Source organism: Balaenoptera musculus, chromosome 11 (genome assembly GCF_009873245.2).
Source record: "Balaenoptera musculus isolate JJ_BM4_2016_0621 chromosome 11, mBalMus1.pri.v3, whole genome shotgun sequence".
NCBI lineage: Eukaryota > Metazoa > Chordata > Mammalia > Artiodactyla > Balaenopteridae > Balaenoptera > Balaenoptera musculus.
In genome coordinates, this window is record NC_045795.1 from 64,488,170 (window position 1) to 64,511,122 (window position 22,953).

At 50.4% G+C, this 22,953-nt stretch overlaps 1 protein-coding gene across 4 annotated transcripts; it reads right to left on the reverse strand.

The window, feature by feature from the left end:
* Positions 1 to 13: 13 nt before the first annotated feature.
* On the reverse strand, positions 14 to 21,969 carry SHISA5 (shisa family member 5). 4 transcript variants are annotated; one of them, XM_036868002.1, is made up of 6 exons: positions 21,796 to 21,969; positions 18,238 to 18,394; positions 8,007 to 8,090; positions 1,649 to 1,764; positions 1,285 to 1,497; positions 14 to 355 (listed from the first exon to the last, which is right to left on the reverse strand). In XM_036868002.1, the coding sequence occupies exons 1-6, from the start codon at positions 21,863 to 21,865 to the stop codon at positions 285 to 287; spliced, it is 711 nt and encodes a 236-aa protein (XP_036723897.1). In that variant the 5' UTR covers positions 21,866 to 21,969; the 3' UTR covers positions 14 to 284. The 4 variants fall into 4 exon arrangements, with proteins under 4 accessions (XP_036723897.1, XP_036723896.1, XP_036723898.1 ...); XM_036868001.1 differs by having other exon boundaries at positions 14 to 1,203; positions 21,796 to 21,966; XM_036868003.1 differs by lacking the exon at positions 8,007 to 8,090 and having other exon boundaries at positions 14 to 1,203; positions 21,796 to 21,966.
* Between the last annotated feature and the right edge of the window lie 984 nt (positions 21,970 to 22,953).

The following is a 22,953-nucleotide window of genomic DNA, read 5'->3' on the forward strand; positions in this document are numbered from 1 at the left end:
AGGAGACAGCAGCTCCAAATAGTTGGATTTATTATAAACAAGGGTGCAGACCCTAGACTCTCCAAAACACATCAACAGGTACAAAGCTACTATGTGGTGAGACATTAACGGAGGAACAGGGAACACCGAGGTATGTGTCTGGGCCAGAGCAGCCACCAAGGGTCCCCTCCACCTTTGGTCCAGACGACACCTTGGCCCAGGCGCCCCCACTGCCAAGACAAACTGTGGCCTGGGGTACAGGAGCTGGAAAGCCTGTGAGGCTGGCGCTGGGGAAGCAAGGACTATCAGACGTCAGAGTTCTCTGCTCTCTGGGGCAAGTTTCCTCCAGGACCCAGGGGTTTCAGCCTCACAGCAACTATTACACACATTTTGAAACAGAAAACAGGCAAAATACTTAGCTAAAAGTAAAACAAAAACACTGCAGGGAGGACACCTGAGTGTGTAGGTGGACAGAGGCCACCCTGCCCACTTAAGGTGGCGGCCAGAGCCAACCAGGGCAGCCAGAACCGAGGGTAAACGTGGCCCTCCAGGTAGTCCCAGGAAGGATGCAAGAACACAGCCCAGGCAGACAGCTCTCAGGGAGGGTGGGGCTCTGCCTGAGGTGTTTTGATATCAGGAGGCTGCCCACCCTCCACTGGGCATGGCACAGGCTCAGGGAGCTATGGGAAAGGGTCGAGACCCACCTGTAGCCAGTTCCCAAGCCTCACCCACCTGCCTGCATCATGGCTCGGGTTCTTCAAAGACAAGCCTGGGGACAAGCCAGGGCCTTGAGCAATGGCTAGCCATTCTGCAGAAACTGGAACACGAGTGCATCCTGCCTGCAAAAGTCTGTACTATCCTAGTGTTACAAGCCCCACTTGCTCTCCCTGGGGTGGTCTGGAAAAGAACTGTTCTTTGAATTTTGCTTGAGATTTCAGGAAGCATAATTTCGAGTGAGGAAGGCAACAAAGTGTGGTCCCAGCAACTCTGGCAAGGATTGTTCCCAACCCCTCATTGGCATCACAAGAAGCCTCATGTACAAACAGGACACACACACCACACACGGGGAGAAAAGGACCGTGCCTGCATACCCATTCACACACACATGACAGATCAAGTGGCAGCCAGAGATGCAAGGTTGTGCTCAGGGGGCTGCCTTCGGGGGGTCCATGTAGGCTGGATTGTAAGGAGGCTGGCTGGCAGGATAGGGCATGGCTGCACCTCCTGAAAACAGAGAGGACACTGGTTGGCCCTGGGCACGGCTGCAGGGGGTCAGGCACAGTTGGAGTCGGTAGGGGTACTCACCAGCCACTGTCTCATGGTAGGCGGGGGGGCCCATGGGCTGGGCCAGGTAGGGTGGTGGGTACTGCGTGGGGTAGGGCGCTGCTGGCATCCCTGGCTGGGGGGGCATGGAGTGGTAGCCCTGGTACGTTGGTCCGGGGTAGCTGGGCGGCACACTTGGAGCTTGCGAGTAAGGGGTGTGCACTACTGTGGTGGCCGTGGTGGTAGTCACGACCGCTGAAAAGAGAGTCCCAGTTAGGACCCCCAGGCCTGCCACCCCTCCCTCCAGCTCAGCTCCATCAGGCCCCTGGTAAACCACACCCACCACCCGCGGTCGGCACCCTCACACAAGGGGTCACAGTGGGGCAGGTGGGGTGGGGGTGCTTACGACGTGGTCGGCGGCACATCTTGTACAAATAGCAGCAGGAGCAGGTGAAGCAGATGATGATGGTGACAACGGAGAGCACAAAGATGGTCAGTCCGACGGCCACAGTCGTTCCAAACCTGCCAAAAAGCCAGTCAAGGCCCAGGGCCTCTCTCCCCTACCCAGGACCAGCAGTACCCACCACACCCATTCCCAAGGTGCACCCCTCTTGCCGGAGGAGACTCTGGGCAACACAGATAGAGCAACCTCTGGGGTATGTAGCTTGAAACTGTTTCAGCCTCAGGTGTTTCCTCAAGTGTAAAATGGGGTTGACTGAGAGTCCATGTGAGGCCCCTCGCCCAGGGGGGGCCCCCTGGCCACACCCTCAGGAGCATGGGAGAGAGTTCTTCAGGTGCCTCCCCCATACACACATCTTGTCTACCCCCACCGAGCCAGCGGCAGATGTCCATCGAGTACACGCCACAAGCCAGGCACTGTGTGGCTTGAACCAAAAACTCAGAGGTGGGCGAGACAGACCAACTCATGGCCTCTGGGAGCCCACAGATCATTAGAGGAGGCAGGTGTTGAAGGGAAAATGACTCAGGAAGCACAGGTAATGAAAACAGGGAGAAGTTCCAGGAAAGGGGAGGCTGGTGTGGCCAGGACAGTGAAGAGAGGCACGCAGCGAGCCCAGGGTAGGGCTGCTGGCCCCCGGAGTGACGGTGAGCTTGCTGGGTGCCAAGCACTGTGTCAGGTGTCCACATACACCCTCGCTCTGACCAGAAGGTCAGGTGGGTAAACTAAGAGCCGGGCGGGGCTGGAGGGGCCCTGCCTTCTGGAAGAGGCCGCCTCCCTGCCCACGCAGGCCCCTCAGCAAGGACCAGGACCAAGTGGAGAGCCCGCCCCCTGAGAACACAGGCCGTGGGTGGGAAGTTCACCAAAGCCGACCTTCAAGGGCACAGCCACAGCCCCAAGCTGTCCTCCCCTGTTCCCCGAGGCCAAGCAGTGTTCCAGTAAAAGGCAACTGCACCAAGCACATCAAAACATGGAAGGGGCTTGGTGAGCTTTAGGCATTCGCCTCCCCTGAGGCCTGGGGGAAGGCTGGGCACCCCCCTTTGCCCCGCCTTGGGTGGAGGGTCTTCCATCTCACAGCCCAGATGGGCAGCACGAGCTCAGCAAGGCCCGGCGCACAGATTTGGGCCAGACTAAGGACAGACCCTTCACACTCCAGACTCAAAATACCTGACTGTGTTCGTAAAATAGGAGCCGTTGGCCACTGTGAGGCCCAGAACAAGGCCCCAAGACAGGACCATCAGGTACCCTTCCTGCCTAACCAGAGGAGCCTGTCACTGCTCCTCACCCACAAACTCCTCCCAGACCCTCCACTGACCCAGGGATGTAGACACGCACACCACATTCACACGCAATCAATAGCACTCAACTGTAGGGCCACCACCACCGATCTCTAATCTCTCTTTCTCTCTCTTCTGTCTCTGTCTCTGACACACAGTATGGCGCCCAAGCTCACCCCATGTTAGCCTCCACCTTCACTCAGGGGCCTCCTGCACCCCCGGACTTCCCCCTTCCATCATGAGGCCACTCGGTTTCAATCTCCTCCCCTTTCCAGGAAAAGTAAAGCAAATCTCCTCGGCCCTCCCCTACCCCTGACGTCAGAGGCAGGAAGGAGAGATGCGAGGCCTCTTAAAGACACAGTGCGGCTGGCTGGCGGGCGCCCCAGCTGCTCCCAGCTGCGCTCCGAATTGGGGCCAGGAGTGGGGAGGGAAGTGCTCGGCTGTCTTCCCGGAGCTGCCTCCCCAGCCCTGCCTGCCCAGGCCCAGCTTCTCCACCCCACTGTCCAGGATAGCACTACCACGGGGTCCGAGACATGCCCCGCCTAGGGTCCCCAAACCACGCTCCTGCTCTGCCCAGCTCAGCGGGCCAGCCCTGTTCCAGCGGTCCCCTCGATGGGCTCCTTCAGCCATCTAAGCCTACCAGCAGACCCGGGGGCCCGCCGACCCGTCTCCTCAGCTCCTCCTCTCCCACCAGCACATGCTCCAAGCCACAAACCTGCCTGAACCTGAACCTGCCTCACCAGGAAGATGCAGATGCCTCCCCAAGTCCCCTTGGCCACCCTGTCAGGTCTTATCTTGTCACTCCTGCTCGAAAGCCTAGTATGGCTCCTGTAGCTCCTGGGGTCACACAGGAATTTGCTTTATAATTTACTTGTTAAACTTTGTGTGATGTGTGTGTGTATCTGTACTTTTCTCTCTCTCTCTGTGTATATATATATAAATACATATATAATAGTTGATAATAAAAGGAAAAAAATCTAGGATTTGTCTCATCAGATAGTAACACTTACAATAAGGCAAATGTTAATCTTAATTAAAAGTCTAAATAAGATAAAACCTGTGTGGCCTGGGACTCACACCCTCCCTCCTGTGTGCTCCAGCCACATCACCCTCCTTTTCAGCTTTTGAAAGCACGATGCTGTGTCCTACCTCAGGGCCTTTGCACACGCATTTCCTCCCGCCCAACTGCCCAGTCTGCTCTTCTCTTCCTCCCACCCCTACACAATTAATTCTTGGTCACTTTTCAGACCTCAACTCAAAACATCACTTCCTCAGGGACACCTTCCCTGACCATGCAGATGAGGTCAGGCTCCTCGATAAGTGCTCTTACAAATCAAATTCTTGTCTACCTCAGTTTATAAACACACATTCCTTTGTGTGAGCGTTTGATTAATGTGCATCTTATCTCCAGCCTGTGGATTCATGGATGCACAGACTGCACCAGCTCTGGACCATCACTGTATCTCCAGTGCCTGGCCATACAGGAGGTGCTCAATAAGTATTTAACAAATGAATAAATTCACTCAGGGACCCCATGGGCAGCACCTAGTAGGACAGCAAGGCACATTGCCCTGAGGAACAGCAATATTTGAGGGGTGGTTGCAGAGTGGGGCAGGGGCCTGTGGCCACAACAGGCCACGACACTAATGGAACCACATCTCTGTGAGGAAGGAATGGGGCTTCCCAAGGCTGAGGCTACCTCCCAGATCAAGGAGCCCAAAGGCCAAGTTCAGAAGGCAGAGTTGGCCTAGGCAGAAAGGGACAGAAGGCCAGGGGAACAAGAGCCCAGGCAAGGAGCTTGCAGCGGGGCTGAATGGGACGGTCCCTAGGAGGCCAAAGACTTCCAACGTCCAGACACCGAGAGGGCCGTCTCTGGAACTGGGACACCAGCACTCTCACTGCGACGCTGGCCAGGCAGCACGCAGCCGTGACACAGTGAGTGTGAGCTGCGGAAAGAGCGCAGTGAGGGCTGAGAACTGACACAGGTTGGCGATGTCCACACCTCACCTAGTGGACCTCCCTGCCCTCCCCCTGCACCATCACAGCAGAGTCAGCGCAGAGGGTCAGCAGTGACGAGCCTGGAGCCAGTGGTTCCACCACTTGGGTGCTTCAAAACACACCATTCCTGCCTGATCATCCTGTGAGTGAAAGGAGCTAGGAAGGGACAATGAAATCAGGACGCAAAAGAACTATGACAGGGAACCAAGGAAGCTCTGGGGAGGGAACCAGCCACTGACCATCAACAGGGCAGGACAGGAGTCACCTGCCAAAGTGGGGAGTGGGTGTAAGACCCACAGGAAACATGGCCACACCATGGGGAGCATGGAGCCCAGGCCATGACAGGCAGATGTGGTCTCGCATCGCTGTGCTCTGACCTGGTGGCTCGTTCTTGGAGGACCCAAGGAGTCACCCAGAGGAAGAGCGGGGGTATGGGGGTGAAGTCCAAGAATGAAGGGGGAGGGGTCGGAGGTGGGGAGGGGGGCAGAGCTGGCACAGGCCCCCTCAGCACATAGGGTCCTTCCCCTGTCGAGCGTCCCCCGAGCTTCCAACCAGGGCTGGACCCCACCAAGGAACCAATGCTCCAATGGACAAACAACAGTGCCCTTGGCCAAGGGGGCATCACACGAATGCTCACCTGAGAGGATGTCTCCTTGGGGCCCAGAGGGGCGGCCACCTGGGGGCATCCACAGGAGACATGTCACTGATGACCCCATCTCTCCACCATCCCAGCATCTGCTCTTGGAGCCCTAAACCTTTGTAAGGCAGGTGCTGTGCGCCACGCTGGGGCTCTGCTCAGAAGCAGAGGAGAGATGGGGCAGGATGGGGTGGGGGCCCAAGGGGGCTGAGCAGCATCTGCACTCCCAGCAGATGGGCAAGATGGCCTGGTGGGGAGGCAGCAGGGCACTCGCACCTCCGCACCTGCAGGAGGGGAGGGGAGATGCTCCTGAGCTGGCCCCGGGAAGCCACTTCTCCTCTGCCTCCTGGGGGACCTTGTTCTGCGGTGTGGAACCCACATTTCTCACACAGTGCTCAATACTCACTCACAAGCCAGGCCACCTTCCACTTTCCTTCCCCCTCTCTGAACCCTCTCCAGCCCCTCCTGCAGCTGATCCCCAAATGTCGCTGACCCTCAACACACTCAATCCCACCCAAATCCGAGCCCTTCACCCGAAACCCACTCCTCCTCTGTCCTGTATCCCCCCATGCAGGGCAGAGAGCAGGACACCACACCGCGGCCCCTTCCCTGGCCACCCTCCTAGCAGGCAGCCTCACCTCACCTCACCCCGCCAGCCCAGCCTCTCTCTGGCCTACAACACCTGGACCAGGAAGCCATGGTCCAGGCTCCCCGCCCGCTGCTGACATCCTCCGGGGAGCAGACAGAGTGGTCTTCATCCTAAAACACCATTCAGACCCCAGCACTGCCCAGAGCCCTCCATGGTGCCTGCCCAGGATGAGGCCCACACTGGCTGGACATCAGACCCCCTGTGGGGCCAACTGAAAGCCCACAGCCTCGGGCCTCAGCAACGGGGTGCTCCCTGCATGTAGAGGGAGTGGCGCTTCAGGTCTCAGTCTCTGACCAACACAGGGAACAGGATCAGCGGGCAGAACAGAGGGAGGAGGCCCAGCCACAGGCGCCTAGGAGCAAAGCAGCGCCTCTTCCCCTCCCCCACTCACAGGAGCCCTGCCCCAATTCCTCTGCAGCCAGAGAGGCCCACACTCACCCAGGCCCACAGGGCAAGATGGGACAGGACAAGAACCTGGACCCCACTACACAGGCCCAGAGCCCGAAGTCTCTTCCTCCAAAGGGGCAACCAGGCCTAGGTGGACCTTCTCAGAGGGGCTTCTAGACCCACCGAGGTAGGGGACAGACAGCACGTGGAACAGACTCCGCCAGGAAAACACACAAGCAGCTGCACGCCCGTTCCATCCACGCGAAATGTGCATCACAACACCCGTCACGGTGGCCACAAGACAGGGCAGGAACCTGGAAGGGGACTGAGTTTGGGCGATTGGGGTATTCCCCAGCCCCCTGAAGGGAAGGCCCTGACAATAACCATGACCCACAAACCCTCACACAGACTGCGCATCATCAGTTATTCTAGCATCTTTACCACACAATAATCACCCCATCACTATGCACCCTATACCACCATTGCCCCCATCGCTTTCACCACTGCCACCATTACCCCAACACCAATACCCACCACCAGCATCCCTATCACATCTCCCTGCCACTGTCCCCCATCACTACCATCACCTCCTACCATCATACACCTGCCTGTCACTCCATTACATAGCCCCACCATAGCCCCCATTACCATCAGCCTCTACACCATCAACACGCACTACTCCCCCATTACCACACACCCACCATCATCTACCATCACCCTATCCCGGACCAGGAAGCCAGATGTGATAGGGATGCTGGTGGTGGGTACTGGTGTTGGGGTAATGGTGGCAGTGGTGACAGTGATGTGGGCAATGGTGGTGCGGGGTGCAGAGTGATGGGGTGATTATTATGGGGTAAAGATGCCGGGATAACTGATGATGCACCGTCTCTGTGTCAGGGTTTGTGGGTCGTGGTTATTGTCAGGGCCTCTCCCCACCACCACTGCACCCAGCATCACCACTGTACCATCACCACACACTCAGCATTGTAGCCCCCATCATCTCATCCCTGCCACCACTGCCGCATCACTATCGCCTTTGCCACTATCGTCCCCATCACTGTCACCACCTCCCCATCACCTACACCCATAGGTCACCTGTGCCCACACCATCACCTAGGTCAATATGAACGCCCACACCTGGCCTTTCCATCGTGAACCCCCAACCACAGTCTCCCCCATCCCTGGCACAATGATGAAGACACCCAACACAAGGATCAAAGGTCCTGGAGGTCAGATATGGTGACAGCTTCTCTGGGGCCCTAGCCCAAGGACTCTGTGCCATCCCAGTCCCCACAGCCCTCCTGAGCCCCCTTGTCACCTCTTCCAGGAAGATGTACCCAGCCTGCAGCTTTTATTTACCCAGACATGGGGTCGCTGTCCAGGCTAGAGCGGAACTTCAGTGTCGAGCCCAGCTGTTCCGGTGGCTCCACATTGGTGGGGACGCTGCAAAGAGGAAACCTCACAATTAACATGCCTGCGCCCCACCCAGCACACCAAGAACGAACAAACACTACCTTAGCACACACACAGAACATGCACGAAAGCCAACCCCATACTGGGCCAGACAGGTAACCCTGGGGGCCTCTGGAGGACGGGTATCACACACACCAAGATCTCAGGCTACAAAGCCACACGTCCTTCTAAAGTGCACATGGGACGTTCTCTAGGACAGACCACATGTGAGGCCACAACACCAGTCTCAAGAGATTTGAAAAGACAGCTATCATACAAAGTATCTTCAACCACAATGGGATGAAGTTATAAATCAGTAACAACAGACACATACCACAAAGTTAAAGAAAAAAAATCCTAAAAGAAAAACCCCTCATACCTTGGGAAACTAACATATTACAGCAACAACAACAACAAAAGAACTGTGGCTTAAATAAGAAATCATAGAGGAAATTAAGAAATCTGTAAAACTGAATGATAATAAAAATACCATTGGTCAAAATTTGTGAAACACAGCTAAAGAGTTCTTAGAGGGAAATTACAGCTTTAATACTGAGATGGAAGTAAACTGAAGAAGATGGGAAAAACGTAATAGAACAAACCCCCCAAATAAGGAAAGAATTAATAAAGATAAGTGCAAAAATAAAAGAGAATAGCAGCCGTGGAAAATAATAGAGAAGATTAACAGAACCAAAGCTGGTGGACCTCTGGCAAGACTAATCAAGAAAAGGAGAAAAGACGCAAAAAGATAAAAATACAGAATGAAAAGGGGTAAACTATAGACACAACAGAGATTTTAAAAATAATAACTGTCTGGGAATTCCCTGGTGGTCCAGTGATTAGGACTTGGCGCTCTCACTGCTGAGGCCTGGGTCCAATCCCTGGTCAGGGAACTAAGATCCCACAAGCCTCATGGTGCGGCCCCCCTCCCCAAAATAACAATAACTGTTTGAATTGAACAAACCACCTGTGAAAAGGCATTTTTGAAACAAGTGGAGGCAACTGAAGACAGACTAGTACAGAAAGCTTTTTTTTTTTTCTAATTTTTAAATTTATTTTTTAAAGTACAAAAGTAATATATAAATACAGGCTCGTTGTAAAAAGTATTCGAATAATTTTCAAGCATACAGAAAAGTAGATACAAATCCATTTCTTTACATAAGATGATCCTCAATACATGTCTTTATCTCTTCCCTTTCCTTAAAGTCTATTTTATCTGATATGAGTATAGCTACTCCAGCTTTCTTTTGATTTCCATTTGCATGGAATATCTTTTTCCATCCCCTCACTTTCAGTCTGTATGTGTCCCTAGGTCTAAAGTGGGTCTCTTGTAGACAGCATATATATGGGTCTTGTTTTTGTATCCATTCAGCCAGTCTATGTCTTTTGGTTGGGGCATTTAATCCATTCACGTTTAAGGTAATTATCGATATGTATGTTCCTATGACCATTTTCTTGATTGTTTTGGGTTTGTTTTTGTAGGTTTTTTTCTTCTCTTGTGTTTCCCACTTAGAGAAGTTCCTTTAGCATTTGTTGTAGAGCTGGTTTGGTGGTGCTGAATTCTCTTAGCTTTTGCTTGTCTGTAAAGCTTTTGATTTCTCCATCAAATCTAAATGAGATCCTTGCCAGGTAGAGTAATCTTGGTTGTAGGTTCTTCCCTTTCATCACTTTAAGTATATCATGCCACTCCCTTCTGGCTTGCAGAGTTTCTGCTGAGAAATCAGCTGTTAACCTTATGGGAGTTCCCTTGTATGTTATTTGTCATTTTTCCCTTGCTGCTTTCAATAATTTTTCTTTGTCTTTAATTTTTGCCACTTTGATTACTATGTGTCTCGGCATGTTTCTCCTTGGGTTTATCCTGTATGGGACTCTCTGCGCTTCCTGGACTTGGGTGGTTATTTCCTTTCCCATGTTAGGGAAGTTTTTGACTATAATCTCTTCAAATATTTTCTCTGCTCCTTTCTCTCTCTCTTCTCCTTCTGGGACCCCTATAATGCGAATGTTGTTGCGTTTAATGTTGTCCCAGAGGTCTCTTAGGCTGTCTTCATTTCTTTTCATTCTTTTTTCTTTAGTCTGTTCCACAGCAGTGAATTCCACCATTCTGTCTTCCACGTCGCTTATCCGTTCTTCTGCCTCAGTTATTCTGCTATTGATTCCTTCTAGTGTATTTTTCATTTCCGTTACTGTATTGGTCATCTCTGTTTGTTTGTTCTTTAATTCTTCTAGGTCTTTGTTAATCATTTCTTGCATCTTCTCAATCTTTGCCTCCATTCTTATTCCGAGGTCCTGGATCATCTTCACTATCATTATTCTGAATTCTTTTTCTGGAAGGTTGCCTATCTCCACTTCATTTAGTTGTTTTTCTGGGGTTTTTTCTTGTTCCTTCATCTGGTACATAGCCCTCTGCCTTTTCATCTTGTCTATCTTTCTGTAACTGTGGTTTTTGGTCCACAGGCTGCAGGATTGTAGTTTTTCTTGCTTCTGCTGTCTGCCCTCTGGTGGTTGAGGCTATCTAAGAGGCTTGATGGGAGGCTCTGGTGGTGGGTAGAGCTGACTGTTCTAGTATAGAAAGCTATTAATGAACTGCTGTTAATGTGCCAAGTGTGTTCCTGATATATGATTATATTTCTTTTTAAAGGACTCACTTGTGCAGATAACAACTAACATTTAAGGAGAAATTTTTATGCCTGGGATGGGTTTTAAAATAATCCAGAAAACAAAAGTAGTGGGAGGTATATGGAACACTAATGTCAGAGTATTGATAACTATGGGAGCAGGTGATGGATATATGGATTTATTATTCTCTCTGCTTTTGTATATATTTGAAAATTCTCAAAATAAATTCTCAAAAAATTAACAAAATAAAATTCAAGAAACAAACAAACAAAACAAAAAAAAATGCAAGAGCATTAGGAACAACTATACCATACTAAATTTGAAGGACAAGTAAAACTGAGAAGAAAATATTTTTTAAAAATTCAGTGTGCGTGCTTTGGCAAGCAATAACAAGAGTAAAGCACACCAAGCTGGGATGCAGGGAGGGCGGGGGGAGTGTGTGGCTGGGAAGAGACCTCCATGGAGGTGGGCCTGGCATCTGAAGCCCCTTTTCTCCTGGGGGCATTAGCCTATTTCAGAGGGGCAGCTGAGAGCAGCATTTCTGAAAGCCTCAGGTGGTAGAAATTATATCCAGAGGCCAGCAGGTGGGCAAGCCCTGATGATTCCCACTTACTTGGGCTGGGTCCTGAAAAGCAAGGAGAAACTCAGCAAGAGTTTCTCAGCTCAGCTCTGCAATTAGGCCAAGGTGACCTTAGAGTGCTCAAGTCCCTGGCAAAAGCAATATCAATCCTCCCTGGAGGAAGTCCTAAGGTCCAAATGTCTACAATCAATTTTGCAAACGCAATGTTTGGCACACAACTGAAGATTTTCAGGAACACTAGGACACTAGACAACATGACTAGAAAACAACACAAACAACTGACAATAGAAATATCCACAGGGGCTTCAAATATTGAAGTTATCACACCCTGACATTAAAACAAAACATACTTTAAGATAACTAATAAGAACCTGCTTTATAAAAATAAAATTAAATTAAATTTAAAAAAAAATACTTTGGGACTTCCCTGGTGGCACAGTGGATAAGACTCCGTGCTCCCAATGCAGGGGGCCCAGGTTCAATCCCTCATCAGGGAACTAGATCCCACATGCATGCTACAACTAAGAGTTCACATGCCACAACTAAGGAGCCCATGTGCCACAACTAAGAAGTCCACCTGCCACAACTACAGAGCCCACCTGCTGCAACTAAGGAGCCGGTGAGCTGCAACTAAGTAGCCCACCTGCCACAACTAAGACCTGGTGCAACCAAATAAGTAAATGAATATTAAAAAACAAAACAGGGCTTCCCTGGTGGCGCAGTGGTTAAGAATCCGCCTGCCAACACAGGGGACAAGGGTTCGAGCCCTGGTCCGAGAAGATCCCACATGCCACGGAGCAACTACGCCCGTGTGCCACAACTGCTGAGTCTGCACTCTAGAGCTCGTGAGCCACAACTACTGAAGCCCATGGGCCACAACTACTGAAGCCCGCGTGCCTAAAGCCCGTGCTCCGCAACAAGAGAAGCCACTGCAATGAGAAGCCCGCACACTGCAACAAATAGTAGCCCCTGCTCGCCGCAACTAGAGAAAGCCCGCACGCAGCAACGAAGACCCAACGCAGCCAAAAATAAAAATAAAATTTAAATAAAAAAAAAAAAAAAAAAACCACAAAACAAAACAAAACATACTTTGTTCAAGGAGATGAAAGGAAAAAAAAATCAAGCAGTTTAGGAGAACTTGAAATATAAAAAAGAAACAAATAAAAATTCTAGAACTAAAAAATTACACAAAAAGATAATAATTTATTAGACACAGTGCAAGATATAATTAATCAACTGGAGGATAGGCCCAAACAAATATCCGTACACTAAAGCCTGGAGACAAAAAAAGATGGTAAATGTAAATACAAAAGAGGAGTAGGTGAAATATGGAATACAGTGTACAAATGTCTTACATATGTGTAATTAGAGTCCTAGAGGGAGAAGTGTGAGAATGGAGCAGAAGCAATATTTAAAAAGATGATGGCTGGAGTTACTCAGTTTTCCTGGATATCTCCCATAAATGCAGGAGATATGCATGCTATTAAATTGTTTGTTTTTCTCCTGGCAAAAACAAAAACAAAAAAAACAAGCCAACAATTCCAGAAGTACTGTGAACCCCAAGCAGCAAAAATTCAAAGAAAACCACACTTAGGCACATCATAGTAAAACTGCTGAAAACCAAATACAAAGAGGAAAAACTTAAAAATTAGTCAGAGAAAAGACATGTCGCTTGCAAAGGAGCAATAATAAAGCCATCAGCTGATTTCTCAACAGAAACAACAGATATCAGGAGTTAATGGAATGAGGGAACTTCCCTTGCAGTCCAGTGGCTAAGACTCTGCCTTCCCAATGCAGGGTGCCCAGGTTTGATCCCTGGTCAGGGAACTACATCCCATATGCCACAACCAGAAGATCCCACACGCCACAATGAAGATCCGATGCAGCCAAATAAATAAATAAACATTAAAAAAAAAAAAGAAGACAATGGAATGAAAGCTTCAAAGTGCTGAACTTTGGGACTTCCCTGGTGGTGCAGTGGTTAAGAATCCGCCTGCCAATGCAGGGGACACAGGTTTGAGCCCTGGTCCGGGAAGATCCCACATGCCGCAGAGCAACTAAGCCTGTGTGCCACAACTACTGAGCCTGCACTCTAGAGCTCACAAGCCACAACTACTGAGCCTGCACGCCTAGAGCTCATGCTCCACAACAAGAAAAGCCACCGTAATGAGAAGCCCACAGACCGCAACAAAGAGTAGCCCCCGCTCACCACAACTAGAGAAAGCCCGTGCACAGCAACGAAGACCCAACGCCGCCAAAAATAAATAAATAAATTTATAAAAAACAAATAAATAAATTGATCTTTAAAAAAAAAAGTGCTGAACTTTGATAACTTCAAAGTGCTGAAAGTTAATAACTGCCAACCTAGAAATCTATAACGAGGAAAAATATCCTTTAAGAAAGAATGTAGGACTTCTCTGGTGACGCAGTGATTAAGAATCTACCTGCCAGGGCTTCCTTGGTGGCGCAGTGGTTAAGAATCCGCCTGCCAATGCAGGGGACACGGGTTCGAGCCCTGGTCTGGGAAGATCCCACATGCTGTGGAGCAACTAAGCCTGGGCACCACAACTACTGAGCCTGAGCTTTAGAGTCCACGAGCCATAACTACTGAAGCTTGTACGCCTAGAGCCTGTGCTCCGCAACAAGAGAAGCCACCGCAATGAGAAGCCCGCGCACCGCAATGAAGAGTAGCCCTGGCTCGCCGCAACTAGAGAAAGCCCGAGCACAGCAACGAAGACCCAACACAGCCAAAAAGTAATAATTAATTAATTATTTTAAAAATCACTTAGACAATATTGAAGAATATCAAAGCTTATTATAAAGACACAGTAATTGAGTCTGCTTTAGCCCAGGGACAGACAAATAGACCAATGTAACATAATACAGAGCCTAGAGACAGCCACGCATATGTGGACACTCAATCTGTAACAAACTTGGCACTGTAGAGTGATAGAAAAAAAGGATAGTTTTCTCAATAAGTGGTGCTGGGTCAACTGAATACCCATATTAAAAAATGAAATTTGATCTCTACTTACATGCACTACTACTACTATGCATACTTAAAAGAAATCCATATACATGTGCACCATAAGATATGTACAAGGATGCTCAAAGCAGCATTATTTGTTACAGCAAAAGGAAGGAAGGAAGGAAGGAAGGGAGGGAGGGAAGAAACAATCCAAATGTCCATCAACATTAAAATGGATCAACTGTGGTATAAAACTTAACATACACCAATGGAAATGAGCAGACAACACAACATGGATGAACTCACATGTTGAGAGAAAGAAACCAGATAGAAAATAGATGTATGATGTCATGTGTATGTCTGTGTGTGTGTGTGTGTGTTCAACAGGTATAGCAGTTTAATGGTTACCTTTTGGGATAACAGAGGGAATACTGATTGGTAAGTAACATGAGGGGGCTTCTGGGATGCCATGATGTGCTAATTCTTGCCCTGGATAGGTGGTGGTTACGTGGGTGTGGATATGTTTACCCTGCAGTAATTCACTGAACTGTACACATTATATTTGTGTACTTTTATGTATGTATGATATATACTGCCCCCAACCCCAATAAAAAAGCTAAACTATAGAACTTAGGGATGCATGTTTGGGTATTACAGCTCTAAAGAAAAGCAAGGCTATGTAAAAGTTAGAATTATCACTATCTTAGTGCGATGAGAGGAGAGACAGTGATTGGGAGTAAGCTCAACAGGACTTCTGATGTCTTGACCTGTATAGTGGTTATGCAGATATTTGCTTTGTGATAAATCACTGAGTTGTACATTTATTTAATGCAGTTTTCTGTATGTGAATTATATGTTACAACATAACAGAATAAAAAACAATCTCAAGGAATGAGTTTAACAGCAGATTAGACACTTGAAGAATTGAATGAACTGAAAGGTTAGAAGACATTATCCAGAATGCAGCACAGAGATGAAAACATGGAAGAGAGACTAGGAGATGTGGACACTGGAGGAGAACATGCAGCACGTATAAATGGAGTCCCAGAAGGAAAGGAGAAGGAGAAAGGGCAATACTTAAAGAATAGCAGAGTATTTTCTAGAACTGATGAAAGACACTAAACCACAGATTTAAGAAACTCAAACATAACATCATAAATTTTAAAAAATCTATACCTAGATATATCATAGTGTAACTGAAGAACACCAAAGACAAGAAAAGAAAAATCTTAAAAAGCTGTCATAAGGAAAAAAAAAGATTTCTTTTAAATGATGGACAACTGACTATTCAGCTGATGTCTCAACAGAGATAATGGGAGTCAGAGAAAATAACCATCAACTTAAGTCCTGCTCAGATAAAATATTCTTTAAGAATGAAATCAGGGGCTTCCCTAGTGGTGCAGCGGTTGAGAATCTGCCTGCCAATGCAGGGGACACGGGTTCGAGCCCTGGTCTGGGAAGATCCCACATGCCGTGGAGCAACTAGGCCCGTGAGCCACAACTGCTGAGCCTGCGCATCTGGAGCCTGTGCTCCGCAACAAGAGAGGCCGCGACGGTGAGAGGCCCGCGCACCGCGATGAAGAGTGGCCCCCGCTTGCCGCAACTAGAGAGAACCCTCGCACGGAAACGAAGACCCAACACAGCCAAAAATAAATAAATAAATAAATAAATAATAAAAAAAAAAAAAGAATGAAATCAATATAATTTACCATATTAACAGAATAAATAGAAAAATCATCTAATTATCTCTAAAGATGCAGGAAAAATATTTGACAAAATTCAAGATCCCTTCATGATTAAAACTCCAAGCAAACTAGGAACAGAAGGGAACTTCCTCAACCCAATAAAGGGCACCTATGAAAAAGCTACAGCTAACATCATACCTAATAGCGAATGCTTTCTCCCTAAAATTGAGAACAAGACAGGGATGTCTGTTCTCACCATTTCTATTCATCATTGTACTGGAGGTTCTGGCCAGTGTGATGAGACAAGAAAAAATAAAAGTATACAGATTGAAAAAGAAGTAAACATGGGACTTCCCTGGTGGCGCAGTGGTTAAGAATCTGCCTGCCAATGCAGGGGACACGGGTTCACGCCCTGGTCCGGGAAGATCCCACATGACGCAGAGCAACTAAGCCCGTGGGCCACAACTACTCAGCCTGCGGTCTAGAGCCCACAAGCCACAACTACTGAGCCCACATGCCACAACTACTGAAGCCCACGCACCTAGAGCCCATGCTCCACAACAAGAGAAGCCACCACAATGAGAAGCCCACGCACCTCAACGAAGAGCAGTGCCCACTCGCCGCAACTAAAGAAAGCTCGCACGCAGCAACAAAGACCCAATGCAGCCAATAAATAAATAAATAAAAGAAAAAGAAGTAAACACTAGAAGAAAAAAATGGAATGAAAACAAACCAAAACAATACAGTAAGTGAAAAAGAAAGAAATATAGAACGAGACAAATATAAAGCACAAAACAAGAGAGCAAATATTGAATATAATCCCAGAAATACCAACAATTACATTAAACTTAAATGGAATAAATCCTCCTGTTTTTTAAAGCTACCAGAATAAATTTTTAAAAAAAAAGAAAGAAAGAAGACACTTATAAAATGTAAAGACAGCAAAAGGGTAGCAGTAAAACGGTAGAATATGATCCAACAGGTATGCAGCCTGGTGTCGCCATTCCCCAGAGAACTTTGCAACTCCTTAGTCAGTAACTACATGCACCTCTCTGACCTGGCAATTTGCTCCACTGTACTTGGCAAGAAATTCTCACATGGCTCTGTAAAGGAGGAAGTATATGAGGATGCCCACCGCAGTTATCTATGATAGCAAGTTTTGGACTCACACCACAAAGAATGACATGGCAGTGATGGGCACAGGCCAGATGTACACACAGCAATGTGGATAGGTCTTACAAACACTGCACTGACTGCAAAAAGTAAGAGGGTTGGGCTTCCCTGGTGGCGCAGTGGTTGAGAGTCTGCCTGCCAATGCAGGGGACACGGGTTCGAGCCCTGGTCTGGGAAGATCCCACATGCCGCGGAGCAACTAGGCCCGTGAGCCACAACTACTAAGCCTGCACTCCTCAACAAGAGAGGCCGCGATAGTGAGAGGACCACGCACCGCGATGAAGAGTGGCCCCGGCTCGCCGCAACTGGAGAAAGCCCTCACACAGAAACGAAGCCAAAAATAAATAAATAAGTAAAAAGTAAGAGGGTTCACTGTGCCCACAGAATATAAACTTTGCAACACAAATAATCGAAAGAATACAACAGACTGACTGGTTGCCTACAGAATAAGAGGGGAATGGAATGGTCATGAGAGACTAAAATAAGATGGTGTAAGATGGTGGAGGGTTGGTCTTGCCCAGACCAATGATGGTCACCTGCCATGAGCTGAGCAGTATGACTACCTCAACCCTCTATACCTGTGGCCAAACACAAACGAAACACACAATGTGGCAAAGGGAGACACACACACAGGGTCCTAGAACCTTGGTTCCAGCCTATGAAACAGTTTAAACCCAAGATGCAGTGTAAATCCACGGGCCATGGCAAGAGGACACAGGCATGGCCCACAGTGGGCTACACGCCCATGCACTATGCCCTCCAGGGTCCACAAGATGATACCTGCACAAATCACATACAACCCCCCACCAGGTGCACACACACACTGCGGGGTACACTCACGCCAAAGTGTCCACCCTGAGGACACGTTGGTACAAGTACACACCCAGGGGTGAGCCACAGGGCCCGCTGAGGCCACCAACCCCTGAGAAACCTGCTCAGCCCTCGAGAGTGGGGGAGAGAGGAACAAGGGACTACCTGAGGAGGGTCTGGGGAGTCCAGCCCAGAACAAGGACTCCCCAATCCCCCACCCTCAGTGATCTGCCACCATCTCGAGAGGGCTGAGAGGAAAGAGGGGCAGGCTCAGGCCGCCTACCTTGTGACCTCCGATGCACCCACCTGGCCTCCGGAACACCACACTCTTCTCCATTCCACACAAATTTCTTCAGCACATCAGAGCAGCAGTACTGGTCATAACAGGTGCCACAGCAGAAATCAGGACAGAACTTGGGGAAGAGGTTGCGTCCAGGGGAAACCATACACACCTCACTGTGGGCTGGAACAGAGAAACACACCGTTCATCTGTGGCCATGGGGCCAGGCCTCAGCCCTGTCCCAGCCAATACAGCCCCTTCCCCAGCAAGGCCAGCAGGCCCCAGCATGCCAGGCCATCTCTGAGCCATCCCACTCATTGGCCACCTCTGGCCACTGCCCCAACCAGCCTTGCCCTCTCCCCTGGGCCACAGCAGAGGTGCCAACCTGGGCTCCCTCCCTCTCCAACCAGCCCACTTGCCCTCCAGATGGAACAGTGAACTTTCTACGTGTGAATCTGACTGGGCCACTCCCCACTCTCAGGCCATGGGATCAAGCCCAGAGTCCACAAAGCAGGGTCCAGACTACAAAGGACCTTGAAGTTCACCCCATACTCTACCTGTACCTGTATTCTACCTGTTTCCCATCCTCCACCTTCAAATCTACCTACCCATCAAGGCCTTACTCCAGGCCCCCTCCTACAGAAGCCACCCAAGCCCAGCAGTCCCAGCTGCTGGGGACCAGGCACTGGACTGACCCGTTCTTTTTTTTTTTTTTTTTTTGTCCACACTGCGCGGCATGTGGCATCTTAGCTCCCCCCTGCGCTGGAAGCGCGAAGTGGACTGACCCATTCTTTTTTTTTTTTAATATTTTTTTTATTAATTTATTTTATTTACTATTTTTTATTTTTGGTTGCATTGGGTCTTTGTTGCTGTGCACAGGTTTTCTCTAGTTTCGGTGAGTGGGGGCTACTCTTCGTTGTGATGTGTGGGCTTACTGTGGTGCCTTCTCTTGTTGTGGAGCACAGGCTCTAGGAGCACGGGCTTCAGTAGTTGTGGATCGCGGGCTCTACACCGCAGGCTCAGTAGTTGTGGCGCACGGGCTTAGCTGCTCCGCGGCATGTGGGATCTCCCCGGACCAGGGCTCAAACCCGTGTCCCCTGCATTGGCAGGTGGGCTCTTAACCACTGCGCCACCAGGGGAGCCCAGACTGACCCATTCTTAATCCTCACTCCCCGTCCCTACAGCTCAGCTGCAGCAGCCTCAGCCCCTGCTGGACACTACGACTTCAGGGGCTGCCCCTCACAGATTATAGCTTTACAGCAGGCTGCCTCCTGACCAATTCTCCATCGGCCACAGTCACTCCCACCACAGAAGTGTCCATGCGGTACTTAGCCCTGGGCTGGGCCTGCAGTAGGCACCTAGGAAACGTTTGTGCCCTTAGAGGCCAGGGCTCTGAGGCAATGGCACCATGTGGAGCCCCAGAACCATCACAAGGCTCTTAGCCAGAGGTGGGATCTAAGTATACCTGGCTGACAAGTGTGGAAAATGACCACAAAGTTTGCAGACTTCCAGCAAGATGTTACAGCCAAATGTTCCCACGCATCTTTTGGCTACATTAGCACAGATCTAGTGCCCACCAGCAGGACAGAATGGTCCTGGATTCTGCCTGGACAGACCCCAGATGGAACACCCAGTCCAGCAAGGCCCAGATGACTATGGTAGGCTGGGGATAGTCCTGATAAACCCTGAGGTAGAAAGTCCTGGCACAGCACTGGGACTCTAAAGACCCAGCCTGGTTGGTATACTGAAAGGGAAAATTTGTCACCCCTAAATATTCCTCTTTGGGGACTTCCCTGGCAGTCCACTGTTAAGACTTCGCCTTCCAGTGCAGGGGGTGTGGGTTCGATCCCTGATCGGGGAGCTAAGATCCTACAGGCCTCGTGGCCAAAAAAACAAAACATAAAACAGAAGCAATATTGTAACAAATTCAATAAAGACTTTAAAATTGGTCCACATCCAAATAAATACATAAATAAATATTCCTCTTTGGCCTAAGGATTATTTTAAGCAGATTATTTTTAAGAAACTGCAGACATAGGAGAAGCTCTGAAAACTAAGAAGTTACCCTTTTGTAATAGACATTTGTAAGTATAAAGGAAATCTCCATTTGTAAGGGTATCTCCCTCCCTGTACTAGGAAGAGGGGGATGACCTTATCTCTAGAATCAATGCTGAAGGCATAGATTTAAATCTGCATAACAACCTTACCCTTGTTTACTGGGCTTTTCCTGGTAACTTCCCATAACTGACCCCCAGTATCCTCTTTTGCCTTTAGTTCAAGATGGTATTTAAGGTGAGGGCTTCCACCGTTTGGGGGAGTTACTCAGTTTTCCTGTGTCTCTCTCATGTATACAGGAGGTATGCATGTTGTTAAACTTTTGTTTTTCTCCTGTTAATCTGTCTTACATCAATTTAATTATTAGACCAGTCAAAGAACCTAGATGGCAAGAAGGGAAAATTTTTCCTCCCCCACAGTATCATGCACCCTGGGGCCATTGGCAGAGCAAGGTCCAAAGACAGAGGCACTGACTGACCTCCTTGAGAAGGGACAACTAGGAATGGGGTGGTTGGTGGGGGAGATGCTTTATTCCTGGCAGCTCCAGGCAGAACCCTGCTCTGGGCAAAGCTGCAGGGCAGAGGATGGGACCACCAACAGACCCAACGTAGCCAGCTGTCCACCTGCCAGCAGGTACACTCAGCATAGCCCATGCTACTGGGAGGCTCAGGCAACCTACCTCCAGCAGGGCCATTACAGCCTTTACAGCCACAGCCCAGCCCAAGCGTCTAAGCTGGGCCTGAAGACACACACAGGTGAGTCTGTTTGAGCCAAAAGCCCATGACACAAATGTTCTTCTGATGCCCAGACGCTCTGAACCAGGCTGTCCAGACCTCACTGGACCAGAGAACAGGGCTCTACCTTCTCACTTTCCCAGGTCCTCCAGATTCGTCCCAGTCCCAAGGAAATAAAGTCCTTCCCTTGGAGGAAACCACCCACCCCAGAAGCATTTTTGGCTTCCTATGGAGGCGGGTGGGGGCAGTACGCTCTTCCAATCCCTACCCATGAAAGGCCCCCAGCCTGGCTTCCGCCGTCTGTGATTCATCCGTCTACAATCAACACACAGTTAGTGTGTCTCCTCCAACCCTGGGGGCCAGCTTCAGCAGTCTCCAGGAATACCAGGGCCATGGAGGCAGAGTGTGGAGGCTCCCAACCAATAAACAGAAGCTGAGGGAAGGCCTCTGATGGAGGGGCCAGGCCTCCCTGCTGCCACCATGCCCCGCTAAGGCCAGGCAGGGAATCCTACCCACCCCCTTGGAACACTAGAGGACAGACACCTCCCCCCTCCCCATTCTACGACAGAACAATGATGGCAGCTGCCTGGGGTCTGGGCAGTGTCAGTGCAGACGGGAGGGAGGCTGGAGTGGAGGAGAGACCAGTCGTGGGGTCCGCTAACTGCCTCGGAATTATTAGGGCTCGTTTGGGGTCACTGCGGGGACGGCGCTGTCCGGGCTCCTACCAGGGACGGCGCGGACGTGGCCACCCCCCATGCCTGCCCGGGATAAACTCCCCCACCCGCCAAGACTCACCACCCGGAGGCGCTGGTAGCAGCAACAGCAACAGCAGCAGGATCCGAGGCGCTGGGGCCGGCGCGGCCATGGCTGGGCGGGTGGGCAGACGGGCGGACGGACTGACGGTCGTAGCGCGGCCACAGCCTCAGCGACCCGCTCGGCCACCCGCTTCCTCGCCTCGCCCCGCCCCGACCCGCCCCGGCCCGGCCCGGCCCGGCCCGGCCCGGCCCCGCCCGGCCGTTCCGGGAACCCCGCCCGGGAGGGAGAGGAGGGGAGGAGGAGGGCGAGGGAGGGAGGGGAAGTGGACGCCCCTCCCAGCCTCGGGGCTAGGCACGGTCCGGTGTGGGCCCCTCGGGACCGGCTCTCAGACCCAGGCGACCACCGAAGCTGCCTTCGGCTCTCGGGGTCCTGTCCACCCCCAACCCCAGTCCCCACCCTGGGGCTCGGAGGGGGTCTCCGAGGGGATCTGCTTCCTAGCACTTGAGTGCCTGTTGGGTCCTGCTGGCAGGCCGGACACAGCCCCTCCCCGCTCCTGGAGTTCCTCACTTGCCCCGGGCATCCTCGCTCCCCGGGAGGTACCTGAGGACCAAGTGGGGTGGCTCGGGGACAGCGCCCAGAGCAGACCTCCACACACAGTAGGACCCTAACAGACGCTGGTTCCCTTCTGAAAGCCTAGTTCGGAGGCTTCCTCCGGGGACCCCATCTCTGAGGACACGCTATCACCCTGCCTCCTGCTGTGACACCCCTACCCCCGTGGTTACTCTACCCTGAGTCCAGGCAGGCTCACCCCTGCCTCAGGGCAAGCCTGGCTCCCATGGCCTGGTCTGAGGGAAAGGAACTGGCAGTTCCCAGACACGTTATACCATCACCTGCCTCAGGATTGGGCCAGCAGAATTGGGCCATCCTTGTCTGCTGCCAGAGCAGGGCTCTCACAAGGCACCCTGAGAAGCGGCCACGGCTAACAGGCCTCCACTGCCCCCTCACTGTGGGTCAGGGCATAAGGGAGCAGGACCCTATGGGGACTTGCCCGGATAGACCCCCTCCCCCATATCCTCTGCTGTAGCTCCTCTCAGAAGTACCTAATCAGAAGTATCTGATGCACATTTCCTGAGTTGTTTTATAGATGCTAAAACTACCACCAAATGGAAGAAATTAACTACTTGATGATCATGAGCA